The sequence below is a fragment of the Sorex araneus genome, chromosome 2, assembly GCF_027595985.1.
Source record: "Sorex araneus isolate mSorAra2 chromosome 2, mSorAra2.pri, whole genome shotgun sequence".
Lineage (NCBI taxonomy): Eukaryota > Metazoa > Chordata > Mammalia > Eulipotyphla > Soricidae > Sorex > Sorex araneus.
In genome coordinates this window covers 267,232,032-267,249,716 of record NC_073303.1, presented here as the reverse complement: position 1 = coordinate 267,249,716, position 17,685 = coordinate 267,232,032, and the positions used below count along the sequence as shown (strand labels likewise).

The 17,685-nt window shown below is 48.3% G+C and overlaps 2 protein-coding genes and 1 non-coding gene across 3 annotated transcripts in view; all 3 read left to right on the top strand.

Moving 5' to 3' along the window:
- Positions 1–6,628, top strand: part of ATR (ATR serine/threonine kinase) — a 90,313-nt gene extending 83,685 nt beyond the window's left edge. The window contains exons 44-47 of the mRNA XM_055128704.1: positions 56–209; positions 1,267–1,418; positions 4,995–5,100; positions 6,278–6,628. Of these exons, the coding sequence (XP_054984679.1) occupies positions 56–209; positions 1,267–1,418; positions 4,995–5,100; positions 6,278–6,451 (586 nt within the window). The 3' untranslated portion in view covers positions 6,452–6,628. The remainder of the gene's footprint in view (positions 1–55; positions 210–1,266; positions 1,419–4,994; positions 5,101–6,277) is intronic.
- Positions 6,629–7,954: 1,326 nt separating this feature from the next.
- The window catches only part of XRN1 (5'-3' exoribonuclease 1), a 60,099-nt gene continuing 50,368 nt past the window's right edge, over positions 7,955–17,685 (top strand). Inside the window, exons 1-6 of the mRNA XM_055127134.1 lie at positions 7,955–8,210; positions 10,895–11,127; positions 13,589–13,686; positions 14,773–14,843; positions 14,943–15,053; positions 15,424–15,506. Coding sequence (XP_054983109.1) covers positions 8,136–8,210; positions 10,895–11,127; positions 13,589–13,686; positions 14,773–14,843; positions 14,943–15,053; positions 15,424–15,506 — 671 coding nt within the window. The 5' untranslated portion in view covers positions 7,955–8,135. The remainder of the gene's footprint in view (positions 8,211–10,894; positions 11,128–13,588; positions 13,687–14,772; positions 14,844–14,942; positions 15,054–15,423; positions 15,507–17,685) is intronic.
- On the top strand, positions 16,388–16,494 carry LOC129402789 (U6 spliceosomal RNA). Its single transcript, XR_008628832.1, has one exon. It is a non-coding gene; the product is annotated as a U6 spliceosomal RNA (small nuclear RNA).

Genomic DNA, 17,685 nt, shown 5'->3' with positions numbered 1-17,685 from the left:
AGTGCTCTCGGTCGTGCGCTTAGAGGGCAAACAGGCTGCGTTGCGTTTCCCTCAGGTACAGCAGCAGGTCGGCGTACTGCCGATCCACCGCAGTCATGTCAATGGTTGGTTACATCCTGGGGCTCGGAGACCGTCACGGGGAGAACATTCTCTTTGACTCTTTCACGGGGGAATGTGTGCACGTGGATTTCAACTGTCTCTTCAATAAGGTGAGTGCCCTGATCCAGTTGTGTTTTCTTCCCGTTTCCTTTTCCCGCTAGTCTTTCTCCCCAGACATGGCTGTAGGGAGCAGTTACATTCCCAGTCGGCTCACGTCGAGGGCTTGCCCAGGGGGTTAGTCGGTGGGTTTCCCGGCCCTTAGTAAGACTGTCTAGGATGAGAAGAACTCTAATGAGTGTGGAAACTAACACTGAACCTGAAGTTCAAAGGCATAGGTACAAGTTCCAAGTCTATTAGTTACATGAGAAGAAAAAGTTCATTTTCCTGAGATTTAGTTTTAGAGAAACAGAATAGTATTTAATGTAATGGGTTCCAAAAGTACAACAGAAATTATTCAGAGTTTTGAAGTTATCTTTGCTAAGAAAGCATCCCACAAGACTCAGATTCTGCAGGGGATAAATAATCCTTGGAAAGGCTGGTTAGTGTGTCAGAAAGTAAGTTAACAGAACTTCATTCTGTCACGTGTTACATTTCTGAGGGATAGTGAGCAGATAACTTACCTTGGTGTAGAGTAGGAAAATGTGAGCATAGTTGTTTGTCCTTTGTAGTATATAAGACATTAAGGAAGTCAACAGAAGACTAAATGCTGAATGCCTAAAGTTCCTCTGTGCTCTCCACTGCAGTACTTCTGTGAAAGCAGAATCTGTAATCCTAGATCTTCTTAAGGGCTTGTGTCTCGTTTTCCCAAGAGTAAAGGTAGAATTAGATGACTCTTTCATTACATGTGTCTGTAATATAGTTACGCATACTAATATTTTTTTTTTCTTTTTTTTGGGTCACACCTGGCGATGCACAGGGGTTACTCCTGGCTCTGCACTCAGGAATTACCCCTGGCGGTGCTCAGGGGACCATATGGGATGCTGGGATTCGAACCCGGGTTGGCCGCGTGCAAGGCAAACGCCCTACCCGCTGTGCTATCACTCCAGCCCCACGCATACTAATATTTTAAGGGTGTCTTTTGTATAAGAGCCTAAGCATGAAATTTTAATTTTTGCATCAAGATTTAAAAAATTCTAACATTCTTTTTAAAAATTCGTTGTTTTTAAGGGAGAAACATTTGAAGTTCCAGAAATTGTTCCATTTCGCTTGACACATAATATGGTTAATGGCATGGGGCCGATGGGCACAGAAGGTCTTTTTCGAAGAGCTTGTGAAGTTACAATGAGGCTGATGCGCGATCAGAGAGAGCCTTTAATGAGGTAATCGTCGATATTTTGGGAAAAGTTTAACAGTAATCTTGAGTTACTGTTATTACCTTATTGACTTCTAAGATTTTTTTTGGGAAAAGTTTAACAGTAACCTTGAGTTACTGTTATTACCTTATTGACTTCTAAGATTTTTTTTATATAGAACTTCACATTTGTTGAAGTAGATTTTTAAAATAATAGTGTTTTAAGATAAAATTGACTGGTCCAGAGAGATAACTCAGTGGGCTGGAGCACATGTTTTGCATGCAGGAGACTCATGTTTGCTCCCTAGTAGTGTGTGGAAGCCTGAGCACTGAAACAGGAGTGGCCACGCCCCCCCCCCCCCCAGCCCCTACATCCAAATAAAAGTAAAAATTTACAGTTCCTTGTAGCCCTTTTTTATAGTGCTTCCAGACTATGGAAGGTACTTGAGTGTCCCTGGCTGGACAAATGATGAAGAAAATGTTGCATATCGCGGCTAAGTATGGCCCCAAACCTCCCCCACAAAAATAGAAAATGTGTGTATCCGCAGTGAACTATTGTAAGTTCCAATATTAGAAGAAAAACGGTGGCAGAACAGGCTGGATGCTCAAGATTTGAGCATTTGGTGGTCAAGAGCTGCCTCCCCGGGCCGGACGATGGCCAAGGGACGGGAACCAGGCCCAGGCTGGTTGGCAATCAGTTTATTTCTCTCTCCTCCTGGCATCGTCCAGTCTCTCCCTTTACAGCGCAGTCGTAGTCATTTTGGCCGTAGTCCCTGTCATCAGTTCCATCGTCCTAGTCTCCTTGCAGATCTCAGAGTCTCAGTCTCAGTCTCCCCCTCGTCTTCAACATATAGACCTTAGCATCTAGTCTTCATCTCCCTCTCGGCATCTCCTCAGCATCTCCTCAGCATCTCCTTCTCAGCATCTGCTTGTCAGCATCTCCTCAGCATCTCCTTCTCAGCATCTGCTTGTCAGCATCTCCCTCTCAGCATCTCCTTCTCAGCATCTTCCTCTCAACATCTCCCTCTCAGGCTCTCCTTTCCAGCATCTCCTCATCTATACGTCTTCAACATATAGACCTTAGCGTCTAGTCTTCATCTCCCTCTCAGTTTCTCCCCTCAGCATCTCCTTCTCAGCATCTGTCTCTCAGCATCTTCCTCTCAGCATCTCCCTTTCAGGCTCTCCTTCCCAGCATCTCCTCAGCATCTGTCTCTCAGCTTCTCCCCTCAGCATCTCCTTCTCAGCATCTCCCTCTCAGGCTCTCCTTCCCAGAGTCCAGTCCCAGAGTCTCGTTCTCCAGAGTAGTTCTGTTTTCCTTCCCTAATGTCTAGTCTCGTTCTTCTGTTCTGTTCTGTTTTCTGTTCTGTTCATCTCTGTTCTGTTCAGTCCTCAGCATCAACAGCTCTCCCTCCCAGAGTCTAGTTTGCCTCCTACAGTCCCTTCGCCAGCCTGCATGTCTCTGCCAGCATAGTTCTCTCTACAGCCCCCATGTCTTCTGCCAGCTTAGTTGTTTCTTACCCTCTACAGCCTAGTTCTATAAGAATCATGTAGGGCGGGGATACAAAGGTCGGGTTGGACATTATCATAAGAACAAAGAGAGGCAAAGACCACTCCCTCAGGAGATTAACTCAGGGACAAAATCTCATCTAAGGAGATTACTCCAGATTAGTAGGAGATCCGCCCAAGGGCGGGATTCCAGGGTGTATTGCTTTCTCTTTTCCTCAGCTAGTAATCCATTTAAACAGTTATAGTAAATTTACTTCTTATAATATTTCTAGCAATGTCCTTTTGTATGAGCACAGTAAGAGATATATTAAGCTTAAAGTTTGGCTCTTCCTGGGGACATTTCACTGTATATTCCAGACCACAGTCCTCAGGCCAGGTTAGTTTTCCTAACCCCAGCAGGGTCCTTATTCAGTTACCTCTTTTTGGGTCATGACAGAGTTTGTCCATGACTGTGCTCTTAACATAATTAAGTATTATGGTGGTTGGCCTGGCCATTTCTACAGTAGGGTAGCTCACAGCTACCCGGAGTCCATCCAGTCCCTCTTCGGAACCCTGCTCTTGGGGTGCTAGGAACTAAGGACAGCTGAGGCTTAAGTCAAGTACATACAGATGCCCAGGAGTAAATATTATTTTGGAGTCAGTTAACTCCCATGTTACATAGCACAGCATCAGCTGTCTTCCTGTGCCTATACAAAAAGGACGTTGCTAAATAAACGATACCCGTGACATAAAGGAAAGAGAAAAGCAATGTAGGATTATTAGTGCCTGATGGAATTGGGTGTGCCTCAGTGCACTGTTTTGGGAGTGGCTCAGTAAACCTTAAGCTCCCTGTGAGCAGCAAGGACAACCCAGTGTTATCCAACAGATTATCATTCATCTCTAAAAAAGGAGGCTTGCCATTTGCGAGGCCTGGCTGGACCATGAAGGTACTGTGTTAAGAGAAATAAGCCAGACATAGATGTGTGATATTTGTTACCTACATAGAGAATCCTAATGAACCAAAACCACCACAGACTGAGCTTAGAAATGTAGAGAATAGCTTGGTGGCCACCAGAGGTGGAGAGAGTGGGATGGGTGAAGGGGGTTCAGGTAGTCAAAGGTACAGATTGGCATGGGGGTGAAGAGTGCACGTGACTACTAAGGTTCATTAAGACTATTGTATCTTTGATCTTAAAAATTCTCACTAGGGCGGAGAGACAGCATAGCAGACGGCATGTTTGCTTTGCACATGGCCAACCTGGGTTCGATCCCCGGCATCCCATGTGGTCCCCCAGCACCTCCAAGAGTGATTCAGCAGTGCTGAGCCAGGAGTAACCCCTGAGCATTGCTGGGTGTGGCCAAAAACAAAACAAGACAATCCCCTTAGAAGAGTACCTGTAACTGTGTTAACTCAGCATATCGCGGAGATCAATTCACAGCAGATGCAAATCCAAACCCTTCTCAGCTGCACGGCCCTTGCTGTTGCTCTTCATCTCCCAGGAAAAGAGTGAGCCTGCGCCCCGTTTCCCTGCCTCGCCTGCTCCCACAAGCGCTTTGTCTTGGCAGCCGCCTCTCTGGGGCGTGTCACAGACGAGTCGAGTCACGGCTTTCGTATTTCTCTCCGCTCACTTCACCTGTTTCGTGCATTGTTCACACTGTCACACGTACATGTATCCCTTGTTCTGTTTGGGGCCAACCCTGGCGGGCGGTGAGGGCTTACTCCTGGCTCTTTGTGCAGGCCGCACTCCTGGAGTGTTAGGGGCCGTGTCAGCTGGACTCCTTCCACTGCCCTTATTCATTCTGCACCGCGTGTTTCGGGGAGATCCAGCAGGACCTGTGTTTCCCTCATTCGATGCAGACTCACTCACCAGACCCCAGTAAACACCAGGCGCTCCAGAGCTCGTCTTACTCCCCAAGAACACCTCCGTTTTGCCTCTTCCTGTTCTTTCCCTCCATTCCCTGGCCCCAAACCACTGACTGCACACACTCACTGGAAGATGCAGATGTGTGTTACTCTCTGTCTCATCCTTTACTTCCTCTTACACCCAAGTGTTGAGGCTAGAGCCTGATTTTTACAAAGATAAGCATGTGCCGTGACCATATGCCGGTTCCATCTTAGTGTCCTGAAGACTTTCCTGCACGATCCCCTTGTGGAGTGGAGCAAACCCGTGAAAGGACATTCCAAAGCCTCCCTCAATGAGACTGGGGAAGTTGTCAATGAAAAGGTGAGTGGGAAGGTGGGCGTCAGAGCTGATACTGCCTGTGTGAGTGGCGGTGAGTCTGAGTACTGCTGATGAGTAATCACGAAGGCTCTGAAATCTCAGTCTGCCTGAAACTCCGTACCTTTACTACAATGTTAAGGGTTATCACATACGTGATTGAAAGAGCTCCCATACTTTTTTAGCTGAAGACTCTTCACGGTTAGGGAGGAAGCCGGGTTGTGGAGAGGGAACACCATGTTGCATGCAGAAGGCCTGGCTTTGAACTCCTGAGCCCCACCAGGAGCGGACCAAGGCACCCCTAAACAAAGAGGCTAGTCCCTTAGCACTGCAGGGTGTGGCTCAAAAACCCAAAATGGAAAAAAAAGTGAAAAGAACTTGAATCCAAATGGCCTGAACTTACACAACTTTCATTCTCAGCTTTAATTTGTAGCAATTTACTCACTAATATTGAAGCCTCAGAATTTACAGTTATTCTTAATAAGCAAAAAATAAATTTTAAGATGTGATAAGCTTTCAACAATGAGGGAAATTTGTAGACTTCCAAGAAACTAAATTAAAATTGTCATTTGCACACACAAGCATAATCTGAATATTAGGCATTTGTTGTATTGTTACTGTTATTAAAATATCTAAATATTGCATATTTAGACTAGTAGACATTTAATATAAAATTAAAATTTAATAACATTCAAAATATTTGAATAATTTAAAAACTTTTAAGTTCTAAAGATTTTCAGGTTTTGTCTTTCTAGAATTATAATGTGGGAGACAGTCCCTGGTATTTTCATAGAAAAATATAGAATATAGCAAAATATTCAAGATATTGATAATGTTATAGTATCAATATTACAAGCTTCAAAATCGGCACCTCAGGTTACTTGATTTGTTTCATTCATTGTTTGTTTGCTTTTATAAAGTAGTAATGAACAAAATGGCATTAACAGTCGTTAACAGGGGCTAGAGAGGAAGTGGTGGGACACTTACTTTGCATGAGGCTGACCTGGGTTCAGCCCTCTGCAACAGATGTAGTCCTGAGCCTACCAGGAGTGAGCCTGAACACCAATGACTGTGTTCCCAAAGCAGTCAAAACAATTGTTAGATAACAGAAAGGTCGTAGATCCAGGTTATAAAAATCCACGTGGTCCTTTAGCCCTTGAAACTTTCATTGTTTCTCTTTTAGGCCAAGACCCACGTTCTTGACATCGAACAGAGACTGCAAGGTGTAATCAAGACCCGAAACAGAGTGACCGGGCTGCCGCTGTCCATTGAGGGACATGTCCACTACCTGATTCAGGAAGCCACTGACGAAAACCTGCTGTGCCAGATGTACCTGGGCTGGACCCCGTATATGTGAAATGGAGTCACTGCCAAGAAGGTTAAATCGAAAGTGGGTGTAAGGAATGTGTGGTTGTTACATGTTCCGTTCCAAAGTACAGTATGAGTATGTTCTCAGAGCAAATGCTATTTATGTCTTCATTGTTAATATTTAAACTAATATATGTCATTAAAAATAAACTGTTTTCTTAATATATATTGTGTATGATGCACAGCCGTTCCATTGTTCATCGATTTGCTCGAGGGCACCAGTAATGTGTCCATTGTGAGACTCATTGTTACTATTTTTGGCACATCAAATACACCAAGGGTAGCTTGCCAGTCTCTCCCAGAGAGTCAGAGGAATCGAATCTGTGTAGGCCACGTGCAAGGCAAACACCCAACTCACTGTGTTATCACTCCAGTTCATTGTGTATGATAACTTGAACGAGAATTTTGTATGTATTAAGTTCTCAATTTCTCTTGTGTGAGAAATTGAACATATTGTGCCGGGTGGTTTTGTTGTTTTAGGTTAGGGCTTATTCCTGCCCCTGTGTGTGGGAACACTCCCAGAAGTGGGCCGGGGATCCTGCCCGGGTAAGCTCCCAGACCTGTGCTGTCCCTGCATACACAACAGACTGTCTCTTAGGTTCTAAAAAAATGTTTTTGTAAGAAACAAATCAGCATCACTTCATTTTACAGTTTTGCTTTTCTTTTAAGTACTGGTTAACGTGAAGGTTTCAGCCAAAAATAATTCTGAGTAAATACTGTGCTAAATTTGTTCTGAGCTACTTCCTTAGCCCTCACAGCATTGAGAGTCTATAAAATAGAGAAGGAGCACCTCAAGTTCACTTAATAAAACATTTTGTATGATTTTTAAATTGTCAGGAGAAAAAACATAAGCCACGGGAGAGAAATATGAAAACATTCTGTAACTCGACGGCTGCTGCCATCCTGGAGGGGTCCCAGAGGCTGAATCTAGCGGCTGGGGAGGGCTGAGGATTTCCTGGCGCTGACTGGGAATCCTTGCATGTTTCCTGTAGACTGACACAAGCGGTGGGCTTATTCGGTGGCCAACTGGGAAACTAGAAAGCATTCGCGTTCTTTCGATGGAATTCTGTCCGGGAACGCTGGGCAGTGCGGGGAAACAGTATCGAGACGGGGGCAGGAGGGAAACATTGTATCCCCGGCCGGTGGGGAGTCCGGGGCGGTTAGGGGGCTCCGTGCCCCTTCGCGCTGGGAGGCGTCCGGCCCGGGAAAGGGACGTGTCTAGACGGGTGTTGAGGCCACGTCTGAGTTCCCCGAAGGAACAAGCTCCCGCCCACGTAGAGGCGTCTCTGGACTACAGTGCAGACGGGCCCTCGCGGGGTGGGGCGCGCGGCCGGGCGGGGGCGCGCAGCCTGGACGGGGCGCGCGGCCGGGGCGGGGATGGCGGGGTAGGGCGCGCGGCCGGGCGGGGACGGCGGGGCGGGGCGCGCGGCCGGGCGGGGACGGCGGGGTGGGGCGCGCGGCCGGGGCGGGGGCGCGGCGGCGGGCGCGGCGGCGGCAGTGCGCGTGCGCGCGGCCGCTCTAGCCCGCCGGCCCGGCTCTGTGGCTGTCACTGAGCAGCCCGGCGCCGTGTTGTCATCGGCGGGCGACGGCCGGAGGCGGCGGCGGCGGCGCAGGCCCCGGCGGGGCGTTTGGTTTCGGTTTGGCCCGGGCGGCCCGCGGTGCGGACGGTCGCGATGGGAGTCCCCAAGTTTTACCGGTGGATCTCGGAGCGGTACCCCTGCCTCAGCGAAGTCGTGAAGGAGCATCAGGTGGGCGCGCGCGGCGGCGGGGCGGGCGGGGCGGGGCGGGCCGGGCCCAGTGTCACCGCGGCCCCGGGACCGCGCCGGCGGGGCGGCTGCTGCCTCTGCTCCCCGGACCGAGGTCCAGAAGCCGGTCCCGGCCCAGACACACGCACACGCACGCAGCCGCGTGCACACGCACGGACACGCACGCACGCACACAGATACACAGACACGCACACGGACACACAGACACGCACACAGACACAGGGACACGGACACAGACACGCACACACAGGGACACGCACAAACATGCACACACACTGACACGCATGCATATGCATGGGCATGCACACACACGGAAATGCGCACAAACACACACGCACGCACAAACAGGCACACACACGGACATGCACACAGACACAGGGATACTCACGGACACACACACGCACAGAGACACACACACACATGCATGCATACACACGGACATGCACAGGCATGCACACACACGGACATGCATATACGGACACACTCGCACAGGGACACAGACACGCACAGACACAAACACGCACGCAGACGCACATGCATGCCTACACGGACACAGACACGCACGCACATGCAGAAATTCACATGTATAGACATGCAATCGGATGGGCAGGGTCGCCCCCCGCGAGGCGTGGGAGGGAATGGAAGGGGTGGGAAGAGAGAAGGGCTGGATTCGCACCCTACCGTCCTGGAACTGGACGCAGCCCCACTCCCGGGGTGCGTGTGCGCAGGTTCCACACGTGTGAAGGAAAGGGGGCTCGCAACTCGCTGTGACCACCCGTCACTGTTGATCAGCATTGTCCGTCTGTGTGGAAGTGACACGGTGCGCTATTAGTCGTTGCAGAATGTGCGTTTATGTTTGTTTTCTTTGCGTTGTGGGTCGACTTCGGTTCAGGGAGACACCGAGAAGAGGATTTGGCGAAGGTCTCTGGTTCCTTCTGGATGTGGGGACAGTGGCTCCCGCCTTCTCGGGCTCAGCAGTTTAGGTTACCTGAGTCACTTGGCTCTAGAGTGGAGAAAGTGTGGTTGTTATTCAGACTAACTTGATAATATATATCCTGGTCAATAGTTTTAATACTGTTTTGCACAGAGTTTTCATTTGGTTGAAGTATCTTGGAGCTTCACCATTTTCAGGAATTTTGTTACTGATGATCAGGAAATGATTTCTTTACTTGGGCTGGAGCCATAGTGCAGGGGTATGGTGCTTACCTTGCACACGCCTGCCTCTGGTTCAGACCCTTCTCATACTGTCCTCTGGCTCAGAGCACTGTGATCCGAGTGCAGAGCCAGGAATAGCCCTAGCATTGCCGGCCAAGCCCCCTCCCCAGATCTTTTCAAGGCCATTGTATGGCATGAGTCCATTAGGATAGGATTTCAAACTTGGCTCATTAAAACTCATATTTTCAAAAGCGTTTGATCCTTGTAGTGAGTTTTCTGTGCTGAGGGGCCTTCCCAGCTCAGGGTCCTGGCCTCTCTGGGTGAGATTTCCTGGCTCCAGGGTTCAGGCCCAGCGATATCAGGACCACTAGAGCCGAACAGTGTTGAGCTTCCCCAGGCCTCTGGCTCCAGCCCCTCAGGCTGCTGCCCTGGCTTTCATGTTTGCAAACTGGATGTTTAAAGGAGGCGCCAGAGCTGGAGTCACTTTATACAGCCCCTCCTTCCTGGCCCCCCTCCCAAGTTACATTGAAATTTTGAGAATTTTTCAGATATCTTTTAATAATCATCATCTTGAATGCACAGAAAGTCTATTCTGTTTTTCTTTGGAAATTTCTTTAGCGTGTAAGGCATATCAGAATTATAATAAGGTAAAACAAATAGAAGGCGTGGAATTCCCAGTCCTGCATTGGCTTGTCAACACGCTGCCCGCTTCAGCGCGCCCTTAGTGCGCCTGAGTTTCAGTGTTGCTCCCATCCTGGTTCACAGACATTTAAATAGAAGAAAAAGAACTGTGAGGCAGGGCCGAGAAAGTCTCCGCAAACGGTGCGCCTGCTAGCCAAGGCTTAGACATTCTTTGATCCATATGTCAAAAGCAAGAAACAAGTTTTCAGAACTTTGTAAATTTCTTGACATAGTTTGAATATTTAAAGTAACTCTGTTTCCTTTAAAAAAAAAAAAAGATAGACAGTAAGACCAAAAGTCATTTATAAACCTCAGTGACTAAATAAAAAGTAGGATATTCTATCTAAATAAAACCCGCTGACAAGGAATATCATTGCCATTTGTAGAAAAAAATGGAAATTTTGAGAAGTCATTGTCAAAAAATAGGAAAAATGGAAACTTTTTTTTTCTTTTGTGGCCACTATTGTGAAAGCCACACCCAGAAGAGCTGGGGGAGGGGGTGTTGGGCCACGCAGGTGGGTACGGGGGAACCTGCTGTGCCACGGGCTGGGCTTAGTGCCTCACTCCTGCCCTCTGTGACCCCCTGAGCCACACCCTTGCCACTGGACACTGGGATTTGAGTACGCACAGATTCTGACTTCTGCGCTTTCCTGGGCTCTGTGGGGCAGTGGGTCATGGTTTCCGGGCAGGTGTGCCCTCTGAGCCTGGAGTCCGCCTGCGTCTGACCACTCCCTCCTGTTGGGTCACCCGTGTGTCTGCACCGGGACGCCTGGACTCGCGCCTGGCGTGGCTGGGGCCGCTGACGGTGCTGCTACTTCCTCCCCTGTCAGATTCCTGAGTTTGACAATCTGTACCTGGACATGAATGGCATCATCCACCAGTGCTCCCATCCCAACGACGATGATGTCCACTTCAGGATTTCCGATGATAAAATCTTCGCGGACATTTTTCACTACCTGGAGGTGCTGTTCCGCATCATCAAGCCAAGGAAAGTATTCTTTATGGCCGTTGACGGCGTCGCTCCTCGAGCAAAAATGAACCAGCAGCGTGGGAGGCGTTTTAGGTAAAGCATTGCTGTTCCCCGGAGAGCGCTTCGCAGATCAGGGGTCGTCTGGAAGTTAGTTAGCTTGACTCGGTGCTCCTCCTCTGTAGTGTCTGCTTAAAGTCCTCCAGAATGTTTATATCTCCTGCTAAGAACCCGTAAATGAAGTAGTCAAGGGGGGGGGGGGGGTGTCACTTCTTGAGGCTCGGGTAGACTATAGGAAATTACTCTCTTGTAGGCCACGGATTTTTCTAGCTTCCAGTTGGTAATGTGGAAATGTTTGGAGTGGAGAAAACTCTGCCGAAGCCGAGCTGAGCTAGAGAGCTTAGAGTGAACTAGAATGTTCTGCTGCGACCCTCCTTGGGTATCACTTAATTCAGCAAACATTTGCCGACTCCCAGACCCTGGGCAAGGTGCTGCCCCTGACAGAGTGTGGACTCGGGCTGGGAAGAAAGCTCCATGGGGGATGATGGTGCTGGAGAGAGCCGCGTATGACACTCTAGGAGCAGGAGGGGAGAAAGGATGAGGAGAGATGGAACACAGGGTTATAAAGTGATTCCACCAGAAAGATCGTGCAGGGGAAAGTGCTTGCTTTGCATGCAGCTGGCCTGGGTTTGATCCCTACCAAGAAATACGCCCTGTCAGGAGTGATCCCTGAGCACAGAGCCAGGATTAAGCCCTGAGCACCGCTGGGAGTGGCTCCAAAACAAACAAACTGCAAAAGCAGGAATAGAAAGTCAAAATCCTGGGCTAGCGAGATGGTTCAGCCAGTAGAGGGCCTGCCTTGCATGAGGCTGACCTGAGTTCAATCCCCAGCTCCCTCTGTGGTCCTCTGAGTACCACCAGGAGTGATCCCTGAGCACTGAGCCCAGAGTAAGCCCTGAGCACTGCTGACTGTGGCCCCAAATCCAAAACAAAGTCAAAATCCTGAACTTATGGAATGTTTCTAGATTATAATAGTCCACTAGGGCCACGCTTCAGAGTAGCAGAAATCACACCGAAGGTAGTAGGAATTGAAGGGAAAAGCCCCTGAGAACGGAGTGGTTGAGTCACTCCTGTCGGGAGCCGGTGAAGGAGAGGGCAGGGCCATGAGTGCCGTGAGGGGACGGACCGGGGTGGGCGAGGGGCCCCTGGCACGGCGCTCCTGCCAAGGGGCCTGATCCGTGTCTCAGAGAGGAGCGGGAGTGCTCAGCACCGGGAGCACGGGGGTCCCGGGGGGGAGTCCTGGCATTGCCTGTTCTCTCAAGCGTTGCCCGGAGCGACCCCCGAGAAAGCCAGAGGAGTAGCCCTGAGCACCAGGCGGTGTGGCCCCAAATCAAAGCATACCCATCCTCTAGGGAACGGCTCTGTCAATACTGGGGGAATGTGAACTCCTTGCAGGCAGAGCCTCGCACAGGAATCTAGATCCCCAGTCATCACCCAAACTTAGTCTCAAGGTCTAGGAATCGGGCCTTGGAAACACTTTTTTCACTTTTTGGGGTTTGGGGCTCCATCTGCAGGTACTTGGGGGAGCACTCCTGGTTCTGGGCTGGGGGGGTCACTCCTGAAGGTGCTTGAGGAGGCTCTGTGATGCCAGGGGTTGAGCCCATGCCCTCTGCCCTTTGCGCTGCCTCTCCAGGCCCTGCAAACATTTTCAGATTCTCCTTCATGTTCTTTTGAGCTATTAGTGTTGAAAAAGGATTTTTTTAAACCTAGTGCATCCCTTATGTTCCTTATAAGAAGAATCTAGCAGCTTTTTAAACAGAAGAAATGTGATACAGAGAATATAAAATGGCTGTACAAACCATAATAGGGAAACCGGGAATTTCAGGGGTTGCAGTTAATGATTCTATCAGCAGTGATCATTGAGATGAACTCCAAAATACCTCAGAAGTGCATAATTTCAGGGTCCGGGACCCAGGAGAGCAGTGCCCGACCTGGTGCCTGGGCAGTACCACCTCCTGAGGCCTTGGCATGAAGCTTGGGTGAAACCCCCTTGGGTGTTACTTTATAATCAGCATTTGTAATGTTCTGTGTCAGTTTTGTTTATTTAACGTTATTTTTGGGCTGGAGCGATAGCACTGTGGTAGGGCGTGCATCTTTCACACGGCTGACCCGTGTTCGAGTCCTCCGCCCCTCTTGGAGAGCCCGGCAAGCTACCAAGAGTATCCCGCCCGCATGGCAGAGCCTGGTAAGCCACCCGTGGCATATTCTATATCAAAAAACAGTAACAAGTCTCACAATGGAGATGTTACTGGTGCCCACTCGAGCAAATCGATGAACAGGACAACAGTGCTACAGTGCAACATTATTTTACTTCCATAAAACTTAGCTGAAAAACGTGTCTGCAGCTTATTTTTATCAAGTTGTCTTTTGGCTTTGAATCTTAAAATTAATGAACTAAAATTTTAGGCATCAGTCCTCTAACTCGCGCCTGGCTTCCTGTAAAATCTCCGTGCCTTTCCCCGGAAAGTCTGAGTGACGTTTCCCCTTCCCTTTGAAGGTCGGCGAAAGAGGCCGAGGACAAAATCAAGAAGGCAGTGGAGAAAGGAGAGACCCTTCCCACCGAGGCCAGGTTCGACTCCAACTGCATCACACCAGGTAGGCTCATCCAGAGAAAATCGCTGGGAGGCTTTAAATATACTTTTTTACCCTTAAATGATTTTCTTTTTCGTCTGTTGCTTTCCTGCTTGGGATTGACTGTGTCTGCCGGCTCCCAGCCGTCTCCCTGGCGGGCGTGGCTCTCGGCCCTGAGTGCCCGGGAGGCCTGCAAGGGCTCCCCGGTGTCCCCGGGACCCGCACCCAGCCCGCCCCTCCACCACCTTTCCCGAACCAAGCCGCGTGGGAGCCGGGTGCTTCTCCACGAGGCTGCGGCTCACTTCAGGCTAAGAAACACGTCCCGCCATGCCTGCATTCTACTTCTCCAGAATCGGGGTTTCTGTGGCTTTTGGTGGATTCACCAGTATAATACGCTTAATTTTCATGTGGCCACACACTTAATACTTTCCGAGTTTTGTCCAGTATTATACTCTGCTACTTTGACAAAAATTGGAAAATCTTGATAATTGTTTGGTGATGATGGAAGTTTTCTCTGTTATTAAATGACACCACGTATCATTGAAGGTAGCAACCAGTCTTACCTGTCTCAGGGTTGGCTGAATTGCCAGAGCCTTGGAATATGGTTTGAATATCACTCTGGGCCCACACGCACCACTGGGGATGCTCCTGGGCCCTGCACGGCCCCCCTCCCCCCCTCCCCCCCCCCCCCCCCCCCCCACCCCCCCCCCCCCCCCCCCCCCCCCCCCCCCCCCGCTTGGAGTCCCTCAGTGGACCTTGTCATCTTTCCCGAAACGCTCATCATGATGCTTCCATTCCCACGTCCGTAACTTTCTGGGCGGCAGTGCTAACTCCCCCAGGTGAGCGTCTGGATCGTCCTTCTGTCGTTACTCTCCTGGGCTTTCCCTGTGGTGCTGGTTTCTTTCTTGAGTGGTGCGAGTGAGACGCAGTGGTGAGGCTGGTCCGGGCAAGGGCACCCTTGGCTCTTCACCGTGTCCGAGAGTGCACCCTTCTCTGGAATGTGTGACCCAGCCACTCCTCGAAAACCCAGATCCAGTTTTATGTTGTCTCTTGGGACTCATTGTTCTTATGTATTTTTCAGGTTAATCTTGTAAAACTTTTTATTTATAGGAACTGAAAATCTAAAAATTTCTACAGACAAGTCGTGGCAAGGAGTTACCATCTACTTCTCGGGCCATGAGGTCGTTATTTTTCTTTTTTCTCTATCTAAGAACTTTTTAAAGAACGTAAGATTCTGAGGCAGAACATCTAACCTGTGTCTTTTCAAACACTCTATTAAGACTCCTGGAGAAGGCGAACATAAAATCATGGAATTTATCAGATCCCAGAAAGCAAAGCCAGATCATGACCCCAACACCAGGCACTGCCTGTATGGTTTAGATGCTGACCTGGTAAGTCCCGTGTTTGCTGTTATACCTCACAGGGAAATACCGAGGCTGTTTATTCTGAGTCAGGAGTTTTTCTGGCTGGGGAAATAAATGTGATTACTGTTGCTGTTCCCAAGGTTCTAAAATAGTGGAAATGAGCACTGCCAGCTGTGTCCAAACCCTGAAGCCACCAAACAGGAACACCCCCTTTGCCCTCCACATAATCCACTTATGAATTACTTTTTAGTATGTGTTTACTCCTAAGGTGCTCTTGTTTATTGTCCTTGAATAAGCATGGTGGTGACTGTATCAGATGTGTTTTGCTCTGACTTCTTTGAATTTGATACTGTATGAATGAGAGAAGAGAAACTTTTTGTAATCATTTTTCCAACAGATCATGCTTGGATTAACAAGCCATGAAGCACATTTCTCTCTCTTACGAGAAGAGGTTCGGTTTGGCGGCAAAAAGACGCAAAGGTAAGTCAGTCGTACGTTGGTAGGAAGGATGGAAATGAAGAATGTCAGGGGTGGGTGAGAGCACAGAAGTACAGGGCACTTTCCTTGCACGCAGCCAGTTTGGGTTAGATCCATAGCAGCACGTCTGTGGGCCCAGCCCTGCCAGGAATAAACCCTCGGCACCACCGGGTTCGGGCCCAAAACAAAAAGAATGTTAGAGGGGGGGCTGGAGAAAGGTACTGGAGTGACGCCCTTGCCTTGCATGTGACAGAACCCCGTGCTAATTCCCACACCTACTGGGTCTCCCCAAGTACAGAGCCAGGACTAAGCCCTAAGTACTGCCCAGAAAAAAAAGTGTGCTAACTTCTTAGTAACTATCTGATCTGAAATGTATTTCCATCCTAGTGTCTGATACACAAAAGTTTGAAATTTGATGAAACCCACTCTTTTTTCCCTTTGCTGTCTATATTTTTAATTTGCTGTTAAGAAGTCAATGCGAAATCCACTGTTGTAAGGTTGTGTTCTTTTTTTTATTTTTTGTTTTTTTTCACTTTCTAAGAGTTTTGGAGTTTTAGCTTTTACTTGAGGCTTTTGGTCATGTGAAGTCAATTTTTGTACATGGTACAAGGTTCCAGCTTTATTCTTTTTCACGTAGACATGCAGTATTCTTAGCATCTTGTGTTGAGAGGTCTTATCTTAGCACACTGGCTGAAAACCACATGACCGTGTATGGGCAGTTTTATTTCTGTATTCTGTCCCATTTGTTTGAAAGGGTTTTTTTTGTTGTTGTTGGTATTGTTTTGGTTTTTGGTATTCTTTCTTTTTGTCAAGACCCCACTATTTTGGTTATTTGGAAGGGTGAGACCTAGGACTTTTTTTCTTGTTCAAGATTAACTTGGCCAGTGCTCGCTTTGGCGGCATATATACTAAAATTGGAACGATACAGAGAAGATTAGCATGGCCCCTGCGCAAGGATGACATGCAAATTCATGAAGCATTCCATTTTTTTTTTTTTTTTTTTTTTTTTGCTTTTTGGGTCACACCTGGCAATGCACAGGGGTTACTCCTGGCTTTGCACTCAGGAATTACCCCTGGTCATGCTCAGGGGGACCATATGGGACGCTGGGATTTGAACCCGGGTCGGCCGCGTGCAAGGCAAACGCCCTACCCGCTGTGCTATCTCTCCAGCCCAAAGCATTCCATATTTTTTTAAAAAAAAAATTAACTTGGCCATTTAGAGTCTGCTGAGACTAATAATTTTTAGCATGACTTTTTCTGTTTTTGAAAAGATCTTTGGGATTTAATGGGTCTATCATTGAATCCAAAAATTCCTTTGAGTAGTTAATTCTGACAGCTCTGTATCATTACATCTTAATGTTAGGTATTCAGATTCATTAAGATGGAATGCCTACATTTTTATTCTTTTCTTTCTGCATCATTTTGTATTTTTGCTGTACAAGTTATTATGTCTACTTTCTTTTTTTATTTTCCTTTAATACATATATTTAAAAAGATCATCACCATCATGTATGTATTATACCCCAGGGCTGACTTAGCTTAGGCTGTAAGTTTGTCTTTTGACCAACTTCACCCCTCTTTTTGGTTGTTGTTTTAGGGCTATGCCCAGCTGTGCTCAGGGCTGACACCTGGTTCTGCATCCAGGAATCAGCACTGGCTGGCTTAGGGGACATCTGGGATGCCAAGGATGGAACCCAGGTCAACCACATGCAGGGCTGACACTACCCACTGTATTGCTGCCCTGGGTGCTCCCACACCCTCACCCCTGCAAGCCTTAAAGTGTTCTCTGTAGGAGCTTAGTCTTTTGATTTTGTTTCCTTTGATTTGTTATCAAGTGTTTCAAAGTCTTCTGGGTGGTACTGTGGATGGGGTTGTTTCATTTCCCTCATGCGTTGCTTGTGGCTAGTACAGAGACACTGAATTGATTTCTGTGTCTTGATCTTCTACCCTGAGGGTCAGAGTCCCCCACCAGTGTTGGGGGCTGCCTGGAGGTCCCAGCGGGTATGACAAGCAAGCAAGACCCTCACTCCAACCTTTGTGCTAGATCTGCGGCCTCCTGGAGAGTTGCTTGTGTCTTTTCTGTTTTTAATGTCATTTTCTTGCTTAAAATGTTCTGGCTTGAATTTCCAACACAGTGAAACTGTGTGAAAAACAAGCATCTTTGTCTTATTCCTGACTTTTG